This window comes from Meleagris gallopavo, chromosome 2 (genome assembly GCF_905368555.1).
Source record: "Meleagris gallopavo chromosome 2, MGAL_WU_HG_1.1, whole genome shotgun sequence".
Lineage (NCBI taxonomy): Eukaryota > Metazoa > Chordata > Aves > Galliformes > Phasianidae > Meleagris > Meleagris gallopavo.
The window spans coordinates 67,254,527-67,265,072 of NC_139405.1; the positions used below are offsets into that span (position 1 = coordinate 67,254,527).

A 10,546-nucleotide genomic window follows, 5' to 3' on the forward strand; every position below is an offset into this window, starting at 1 on the left:
AGATTTGATTTCATCCTAGATAGTGTCGGTGGATCCACTGAGAGGTGGGCATTAGATCTCCTGAAGAAATGGTCGGGAGCAACATACGTTACCTTAGTGACGCCTTTCTTGATCAACATGGACAAACTTGGAGTGGCTGATGGCATGCTGCAAACAGGAGTCACGATAGGCTCCAAAACCGTGAAGGTATTTGACAAAATCCCATATTCTTGAATGTTGTGCTATATCCTCGTGGCTTCCTTTGTGGCTTAGGCACTAGTGCAGCTCATCTGGAGACATCTTTCTCATTTTCCTCATGCATCGTTAATTATACTTCAGGTGCATTTTGATTCTGTCTTGCACCGAAAAAAAAACCCAACAAAACCCAGCATTGTCCTCATATATACATACATAAATATGTGTGTATATTATATTGTACTCTAGGACGCTTTGTAGTCTTGATGTCTTACTGGGTGTTGTCATTTCCACGTGGCCTCCTAGTGAGTCCTGCTGGCAGCTAGCACTTTATAGTGAACAGAAGAAAGCCCTGCCTTGTTGAAGTACGGGTAGTTTTACTACTTGCCTTAGGCTGGCCAGGGTTTCCCTCAAAGCATTTACTGATTCTCTTCATCCTATACCAGCACCATGGAGTAATAAAAGTGACTGAGAGTGGCTAAAAAGTCTTTCATCTCCTCCATGTTCGTGTGCCTGATTTTTCTAATTTAAAGCATTCTCCCAGTGAGGCTTTTTAGAATTTGTTCTTCTCTCAACATGTGTATTTGCTATCCGAGTGACTGCTATTCAAGTTGTTTCCATGGTATTTCAGTGATGAGGCTGAGTGAGACTCCAGGTCCAGTAACAGTGTTTTCAAAGGAAATCTCAAAAACAAAAGCCTGGAAAGAAGCCACATAATATGATTTCTCAGTTTGCATGTTTTCATGATGAAGAGCATTGTATGGCACACATTAAAAGTCGGCTGGTTTTGGCAGATGAGGACTTATGCCTATAACAGCTTTCTCAAAGAAAGTGCTCTTGACTTGTGTTTGTGTGATCTTCCTGGAATGCTTTTTGTGTGAGCTGCCATCTGTCATCAGATGGTGACGACTTTGGCAGATATGATGGTGGAAAATTTAATCACTGACACTGAGGTGGAAAGTTCTAAATGTCATATTGGTAGATTTATTTCACCCTTTTTGTGAATGTGTATAAACATATAGCACCATTTCTCTCTTACATAAGAAATAATGCTATTTCCAGCTGCAGAGACAAGGTGGTTGTTTTTCTTAACTAGCTGACTTTTGCAACTGGACACAAAATTCACCCTGATCCTATTGTGGTAATACAGCATCCCTGTCTGTGCATTTAATCCACGTGCTTACATAACTTTTCTTTTTTAGACACTAGCAAATAATGTCCATATTTTTCCATTACATTGTTTCTCTGATGCTTCTGTCCTTACTTTCAGTTCCCATTTCAGTTTCCTCTCATTATTTAAAAAACACATTTGTGATCTTTCTTGCAGCATCTCTTGAAAGGAGTCCATTATCGGTGGGCCTTCTTTATGCCAAGTGGACCAAGCTTGGATGAAATCGCACAACTGGTTGACTCAGGAAAGGTATGTCAGCATGGTTGTTTAGGTTTTTGTGCTGAAAGAGATGCTGCTTTGACTCAAAAAATGGCTTAATTCACAATTAAGTAATACATTGTTACAGGTCACAGCAGAGAAGACAAGTTATCAACTGATTTGCTCTGATTTCTAACTTCTGCCTCTGGCATTGAGTTTAGGTATTTATAATGCTTAAGGCTGTTTTTCTTTCTCCTTCTTCATCCTACTCCTTTTAAAAATCTCAAATGTAATAAGTTGTGAGGAAAGAGTGCCCAGTGATTTGGTTCTTTGCTAGTGGGAATTATTCAGTGTAAACTCTGCTGTTGAAAATGATAAGCTTTTAGAGGCCTTGTTTGGTTCATTTGGTCAGGTTGAACATGGCTGCATGCATGTCTGCATATGCAAATCCCCTGTCACAGATGAACAGGAGTCTCCTACATGTCACGTGCACAGAACAAGAATATTCAGCTTACAACAGACCACAGGTGATCTGTGTTGGCAGACCGGTGTCTAATTATTTCGGTGCTTCAGAGTATAACTGTGATGATTCAGCACAGTGACCTGAAATCTTGTGAGTGTTCATAAGCTTTTGGGGAATCTTAGAGTTCCAGATCTTTTCAGGCTTATGAACTTGTTAGAAAATACACGTGAGATTGAGAGGTCAGTGAGATTGAGTTGTGTATTGGATTTATGGTGCTGTAGGTCCTTGCATGTTCTCTACTGGGGAACTTCGTGTTGTTAACATTTTCAGAGCACAGAATACAAACAGTTGCTGTTCATCTTTTTGTATAGTGCCTAAGTAGAGGAGTATGCCCTGGCAGCTCATCATTCTGGTAAGGAGCTGCCAGACCATCTTGCACTCAAAATTTGTGCATACTTAGAACAATCTAGCGCTCTCAAGGACTATTGAGTTTGGATTGCCTTTATTCTTTCTGCATTATGTTCTAAAAACTTGTATCGCAGTATCCGCTTGCTTGTATTTGCTTTTTCAGTGCTGCTGCTCAGAATAAGAATCTTCCTAAATTCAGCCACTCCTGTGTTGTGAATGGGGTGCTGCCGATACAGTCTGTCTCCTAAAAAGTTATCTACTCATTAACAAAGGTTATAGAAGCAAATAAGATGTGGTGAATGGCGATCCTTGTTGGTTTTACACCACTCCACACTGCACTGTGTGCAGTGCTTTATGCCTTATTTTACAGTCTAGATAAAAAAACCCTGGCAGATGCTTCTCATCCTGTGAGTTCATCCAGTCGTACAACTGAATTACAATTGACTAAGAAACAGATACAGCCTTGCCTTTGTTCTTACTGTTTGTCCTGATCCTTAGCTGGTCACAACTTGTTTTGTGTTCTGCTCCTACCTTGTATGCAAAACAGAAATGCAGAATATGCTCATGAAAGCTTTTATTAAAAAAAAAAAAAGCCTGTTTATGCAATAGAGATGGGGCTTAATCAGTATTCATCTGTCTAATAATATGGACAGCTGAGTTGTAATGTCTTTTAAAACGTACGTCATACATACATGAATGTCCCGATGTACTTTTAGTTGTAAAATGATAGTGAGGATAAAGATGCTTGCTTGTTGGTTTTTTTTTCTTTTTAATTCTGTATCGACAAGACCAGGTCAAAATGACACACTGTATTGTCGTCACATGCATGACATGCAATGACACATGCAATGACACATGCATTGTCGTCATCCTATCAGTATTGTGCTCTACCTTGTGAAATATTGCCAACAGTGGTGTTGTCAACAGTCTTGTATGTCCCAGGTGTGGTCCATATATGCAGCTGTTAGTAAGACTGAGTTTTGTTGTCAAGACACGAGAATTTCCTTAAATGGCCAGATCATCCATTCAGAAGAGTAGGTATTTGGAAAAAGGGGAAGAGAGATGTATTATGGTAAATTATGGTATACTCCCTCCAACAAATGTTTGTGTTTTGGTTGGAGAGTAATAAATGAGGATTTTAGGGACAAAAAGGGCTGTTGAAGTAGTGCAGGGAGAAGGCTGGAGGACGGTAGCAAAGTGAGCTTGTATGGTTGAACTTAGTTTTGAGTAAACACATATTGGAGTGTTGCAGATTTTGGTTATTCTGAGATTTCAGAGAATTGTCCTTCTGTTACAAACACCTTGGGATTGTGTGACATATGAATAGGAGAGCTACTGAAAAAGGGGCATTTTTTAGGATAGCATAAATCTTGAAGGTGGATGGAAATGAAGAAAATTAAAAAGAGGTGATGCTATAGTAAGTGAAGCTTTGGAGAGCATACAGATCAGATCCATATTGCAGGTTGCTTTTCTGTAGTACTTCTGTACCAACACAGTTTTTTAGTTCTGTTGTGTTCCATCATCTTCCTCTGTGAAAGCAAAAGGAGTCTCCATCCTTTAGTGGATGAACAGGCACAAAGAAGGGTATTTTATTGAAAGATGCATGGTTTCCACACAGATGACCTTGGCAACAAGGAACAGAGATTTGCAAAATGTCAGCTATGAGGATGAGTTCTTTTAGCAGCCTTTTTTAACAGGGAGAAGAGGGAAAGAATTTGATAAACTGGTTGGGCAAAGGAGGAGAATAATATTCTCTTTGTAATTCACTCGTGCATCAGCTCCATTCTGGGCATCATAAAATCATTTTCAGCTTATGAGCTGTTTTCTCTGCCTTGCAGCAGAACATCTTGCCAAGAGCCTGCTGTGAGACTGGTGAGCTGGGAAGCTGCTGTGGCTGTGATGGGCACAGAGAAAGTTGAGCATTTCCTTGTCAAATTTTAGAAATACTTGCTACTCTATAAACTGCTGGGATGTCCCTGTTGTGGGTTCAACTTAGGCAGTTAATTACAAGCCAGTGAAAGTTGGCTTAATGTAGGCTCTGCCAAATCAATAGACGAAGTGTGTGTCAGAAGCAAGGGATCTCTTCCATGGCAGAGCATTCATTTTGAATTACAAGGTTCTCAGTTAAAGACAACTGAAATCAATAAAGTCCTTGGTTCAGAACATAGATTTTCTGGCATACTGGTTGCTGAAACATCATCACTGGTCTCTGCTGGCAGCTTTGTCATGGAACAGCTTTTCAGGAATTAGTTTGATGTATCTGTTGTTCATGTTGAGGATTTTACACTGATAGTCTTGAATTTTTTAATTATTTTTTTTTTTTGCTTAACTTGTTAATTTATCGACCTCGTAGTTTTTCTACACATTTCTGTAGTTACAATTGAGCACTTACTTTGCCTTTTATAAAGTCTGGTGGAGGAAGGCTGGCTCAAGAGACTCCTTAGAGAGTAAGGGGAAGTGCTAAGAATGTTGTATGCTCTTGCTGGACCATAACGGGGTGAGGGTTAATGTACAACCCTACAGAAATTTGAAAATTTCATTTTAGATAAAGTGTCTTCTAAATACAGTGTAGGCGTATGTGTGTAGTATTTTGGTGGCTTAATACTGTTCTCAGAGCAAAGTTGCACTAGGTGGGCAAAGATTGATTTCAGAGAAGTAAGGCTAAAGGAAGCAGTAGAGTCTTAGCAAGAGAACTGAATGGGGCATTCTTTGTATTGTTGCCTTTTTAGATAAACGTTACAGCACATAAGAAAAGTAATTGCATGTCTGTAACTTGTGTAACTTCTGTGCAGTGTCATGTGCACGTGTTGCTGCAGGGAGAAGTTGTGTTGGATTTAGTGGTCTGCTTTACCAGATTGAAGGATGGGATGCTCACTGTTCTTTGGCCTTGCTGTGCTTCTTCCTATGCAGAGCTGTACAAGCTCATTCCAATGACCATCCTTCCCTGTGTGCTAAACTGCAAAGGTAGTACCTTTTCCATTAATTTAGGTTATTTGTTTTGTTGTTGCAGTGCTTTTGCTTGCCAGGTTGGTTGGCTAGAGCCCAGAAATATTAATCAAGGAGGGGATGCCAAAGACTAATCAGTCCTTCCATCTCTTCACGAAGGAACCTCTATCTGCATTTAATTATGGCCAGCAAAAATGTAGTGATTTTTATTAAAAGGCATCTGCACCTCTTCCTACAAGCAATAAGGCTCTTTATGAAAGCTCTGGGGTTGTGTCATAAAATGTCTGAAGAAGACTAAAGGTAATCTTGGGAAATGGAGAAATACCATTTGAGCATGAGAGCTGACGTCAACCATAACGAGGTCTGGAAAACTTTCAGCAGATATCTGGGTATTTAATCAAATGTGCTGCTGTCTGAGCCTAATATGATTGCACATTCTGTAGCGAGTTACTACTGGTCTCCTAGCACAGCCAGGAACCACATCCAGCACAACAATCAACTGTGGGATCAAGCAGACAGCTCTTGCCTGTTGTGAGTTGAGTTTGCTGAGACAGAAGATGATGCAGGTCAGACAAAGATATTTTTATACTATTTGTAGAATACGTACCATGCTTTCAAATGTTTTGTACAACTGTAGTAAAGTCTGTTCTGTCTTGCTGATATGGTCGTGTTGCCCCGGATCACCAGCAAAAACAGCAGAACAGCTGCCATGAACATAACTGCTAGGGAATTCTTGAAGACATTTTTGAAGCTGCATTTTGTTTTACTTAACAATTTTTCAGTACAGTTCAGTAGTAACCAAATCCAGGATCTTCTTCCTCGCTTCTGCTGATTTAAACTTGGGCTAGCCTGGCACACGCTGCCCCTCTGGGCTTGTTCCAGTTTCTTATTGCTCCTTATTGTGTTCTGTAGAAGCTGCTGCCAAGGCCAATTAAGGAACATGAGATTTTTAAACCTCTTCTACACTCTGAACCATAGCCTGCTTAATTGGGATTTATCTTCTAGCATTTTAATAATTGTAGTTTATACTTATGAGTTACTGTGAGCTGCTGCTACATGCTTGATATTAAAGAATGCTTCTTGGCTTGACAAACTAACAAAGAGTGTCTGGTAACACAATTGTTTGTAAGAGGATCATGGGAGTAGGCATTTTTTTTTCCATGAGATGACAATGAAGTATTGAGCAGATAACTGCATGTTTAATTACAGGATGCAGGCTGCTCTTTGTAATGAGTTCTGTTCAAGTCTCTCATTGACACTGAAGGGATACTCAGTGAAGGCCAAAGCAGAGCATCAAGCGCTGCATTTGTGTGTTGGCTCCTACACTGCACCTAGGCATTGTAGTCATGTCTTTACCTTCCAGCTCAGCACCGGAATTTTCCATTAAAGAAAGCATTTGAGTATTCTGAGGACTGTTGGAACGCATCACAACTCTCTCTGTGCACATGGGAGTGCCCAGTGCAGAGCACGTGCATGAGCCATGCCCAGACTCACAGCCAAGACATAATTCTCGTGTATGAGGAGATGGCAGCTGGGAGGGAGGCTCTGCAAAGCTGGACTGCCCTGTGATGTGTGCACAGCCACCCTTCGTGAGCCTGGGGAAGAGCCAATGCACTGTCATTGCCCTTGGCAGGAGAAAACTTTTCTTTTTGTTTTTGAGCTAAGGTTGCTCTGTGGATCTCTGAGGTTTGGTAGGCTGTAGCTGACCCTCCAGCAGCAGGAAGCAGCTACATACTTACAGGAATTGGTTCCTGTCAGGCTCTGCTGCGTCTGGAGTGAGATTGGAGTGGGATGGGGTGCAATGCTGCTCCTGTGCTCTGTGTAGGACAGATCAGCATACCTAATCAGCATCAACTGTGACTCTTATTTTTTGAAACACAAAGTTCATTTCAAAAAGCCTAGATTCATTTCTAATATGTTCTACATCAGGGAAAATGGAGAGGAGGAAAACACTTTTCAGCCCCAGTCTGTTTTCAGATAAACATTTCAGTGCAGGTGTGTAATCCTTTCTCTCTCAGACTTTAGTTTAATCCCTTTTCCCTGAACAAATAGGTGTCCTCTGGCAAAGAACTGATGTGTGGCTGTAAATAGGCAGTGTTTGTATTATCCAGTTAATCTCCTTTTTTTTTTTTTTTTATCACAATTCAACAAATAGCAGGCGCTTCCCTGCTTGTTTGTCTGCTCACAGGAAGAAATTTTATCTTAGTCAGTGGATTATGGTAAAGGCTGTCACTGTGCTGTGACATGGTCAGCCCTTTTGGGGTTATTCAAACAATGAGGCTGAGCAGTCAGCCAGATAAAATGTTTAATGCTCTAGATTGTCAGGATCATCAATTCAGTATTCATGTCTCACTATAGCATTGCCTAAAGCCGGCGTTTAAATGGAACTAGAGGCTACATCAACGTAGCAGATGGGCTTTCAGTGCTTAGTAGATGCAGTACTTACGGTGTTTTGAACTGTGGGCTAAATTTGGGCTTCCTCTGACTCCCTGTGTGATGCTTTTTCCCACGTGATGCTTTGAACTTCACCTAAGGGGGAGTTCTGTCAGGGCTGGAAGCTGCAACCCACAGTACAGGACTGCAGGTAGCAGAACATTGGAAGCGTTCTTCTTTTTGCTCAATTACTGCATGCGTCTGAAGCAAACTCCTGGCACCCCTGCACCTCGCAATGCTGCGCGGCTGAACTGCATCCTTCCTGTCATCTCCTTCCCTCCTCCCAGCCCCTTGCCCTGTGAGGGTCAGCTGTGCCCATGTGTTTCATACTCTAATTTTCTCTGAACTGAAGCACATCTCTGCTGCCATTAACAGTAACTGCTTGTGCAAGTGCTGCACGTGTGCTTGGCTCACCAGGGTTACTGGATTGTTGGTTTTGTTGGTGGTGTTGTTTTTTTTTTGTTTGTTTGTTTTGTTTTGTTTTTGAAGACTTCTGGTTGGTTTTCTTCAGAACAGTGACTGAGGAGCAGCACGTTCCTCCTGCTGATTGTCACGGCTGCTGCAGTTGACTCTGATGCTTGCTTTACCCACAGGCATCCCAAGACGATGTTTTCATTCTGTATTAAACGTGATTTTCACTTGAACTTAGTTATGAGCCACATCTATTTCCTGGTTGAGCAGCAGTGTTAAACAGCATCTTTCTGTCCCTTTTGTTGCTTTTTACTCTTCCCTTTGTTAGGGGGTCTGGCTGCAGAGATTGGTGTGATTAAACAAGGGGAAGGCATTACCCAGCCTCCTGCCCTGCAGCCCGGCAGATTGAAGGCACTTAGTGAATTTACTGGCACAATTGCTTTCTTTAGGAACTGGCTGTGAGTTCTTCATCTTTGAAGGGATTCATTTCTTCCTACTTTCCTGCCATGTGACATTTCTGCTAGGCATGCATCAACATAATAAAGGGAGAACCTTAGAAACAAAATTAAGATAGCAGTACAACTGTTGTCCTAGAATACTGTTAAAACAACAAAAAAAGTAGTTACTCTGATGCAATAATTGGACTTGAAGGTAATAAAGATAAGTGAGAAGAGTATGTTTATGTGTGCTTAGACAACTTCTGCATTGCAATTGTGCTGTTGGGGAGGGTGCTGGATGCCTAGAATCCAGCTTGGGAAGTGTGTGTTGTGAGAGATTTCCTTGGTAGTGCTGTGATCTGAGCAGCAGTCTGTGTAGGTACCCCACCTTCTGGTAAAAGAAAGCTTCTGAAAGAAGGCACTGCTCTGACACTGACACACTAGTTGTCTCATTTCCTTTCCTGGCAAAGCACACGTCCTGCTGAGGGCCATTACCGGTTCTAGGAGCGCTAAGCAAGATAAGTGTGTGCCTGGTGGTATCTGCAGGGAAAAGGCCTGAAAATACTTTTCAGTGATATAAGTAACAAGGACGTTTTCTAGCACAATAAGAGTGTTTGGATCTTTGATTCTTAAAATTTCTATTACTGAAAGAGCTGGCTGCACACTTATCTGTTGCTAATGTCCTCTGCTAAGATGAGTGGGATCAGTCCAGCAAAGGAAGAGTGTGTACTGGGCTGATGGGAGGGGACACAAGGTAAGAGCCCTGCCTCAGGATAGGTGCTCTGGCAGTAGTTGTGTAGACAGAGCTTACTGCTGCCTCTGGAAGGGTGACTCAGAACACGGTGAAAAATAATTTTCAGAAACAGTTGGGATTTCTTCTTCCTCCACTGGCATACTGCAGTATCTCAATAAAGTGGTGGTGGGGTTTCTGGCTCTTTAGTCACTGGTGGGCACAGCACAGTGAATTGGTGGTTTCACCTTCATTATTAGTGATTGCTCTAAAACAATCCAGAAGGCTACTCTACAAAATTAATGCCAAAATAGCAGGAGGTGCCAGCCAGGCTTCACGATCTGTGCCAGCATGAAGACACAGTGGCTGAGTTTTCAAGTGCATCCAAATGATTCAGCAACAGCGCACTTTCTCTTTGTACTTCATTTGTAGAGAGATACTAGATTAAGAAGTATCTTAAAACATAGAAAGTCTTGCATGGTTCTTGATTTAACAAGAAAACGATATAGATACATGGGAGGTTAAAGCTTTGCACCATGCTTTATTTTTCATCCTGGGCTGTGCTATTAAAGATATTTCAAAACTTGGGGAGAAAGCAAAAACTCTTCTCCTGCACGCAGAAGAGTCCCTGAAAAGAAGTTAAAAGGTGGTGACTGCACTGAGCAACTTCTGCCCTAAGTACTATTAAAAATCCTTCTCCTTTCCTTAAACAGAGTGAAGGTGCTAAAACAAGGTCATTTTATTCCTAACGCAGTGATGCTTTATTCTGCAGGTTCAGCCAGTTATCCAAGAAGTCTTCCCTTTTTCTGAAGTTCCAAAGGCCTTTCTGAAACTAGAAGAAGGACACGCCCGTGGAAAAACAGTGATTGATGTCATTAATAAAAAATAAAGCAACTCTAATTGTTGTTGTGCCTCCAGTCACCTGCTTAACTGGTAAATTACACTTGAACCTGAACTGGTATGTAGCATCTGTTTCTCCTTACAAAGCTCTTAAACAATGAATCATTTAAAAAGTTGTTTTGTTTTAGAATAGCCTCTTGGTTCCTTTCATACACTGTCTGTTACAAAGTGTTAATACACAGATAACAAATACCAATGTCTCTTCAGGTAACTGTACATGAAAACCATCTTACAAATGTAGCTGTGACTTTTGCAGGATACTCCTAAGCACTGGA

At 41.3% G+C, this 10,546-nt stretch overlaps 1 protein-coding gene across 4 annotated transcripts in view; it reads left to right on the top strand.

The window, feature by feature from the left end:
- The window catches only part of RTN4IP1 (reticulon 4 interacting protein 1), a 20,416-nt gene extending 10,140 nt beyond the window's left edge, over positions 1-10,276 (top strand). For all 4 annotated transcript variants that reach the window (XM_085217568.1, XM_085217566.1, XM_085217569.1 and 1 more), the window contains 3 exons: positions 3-186; positions 1,502-1,594; positions 10,144-10,276. In XM_085217568.1, coding sequence (XP_085073694.1) covers positions 3-186; positions 1,502-1,594; positions 10,144-10,260 — 394 coding nt within the window. In that variant the 3' untranslated portion in view covers positions 10,261-10,276. The remainder of the gene's footprint in view (positions 1-2; positions 187-1,501; positions 1,595-10,143) is intronic.
- Positions 10,277-10,546: the final 270 nt, after the last annotated feature.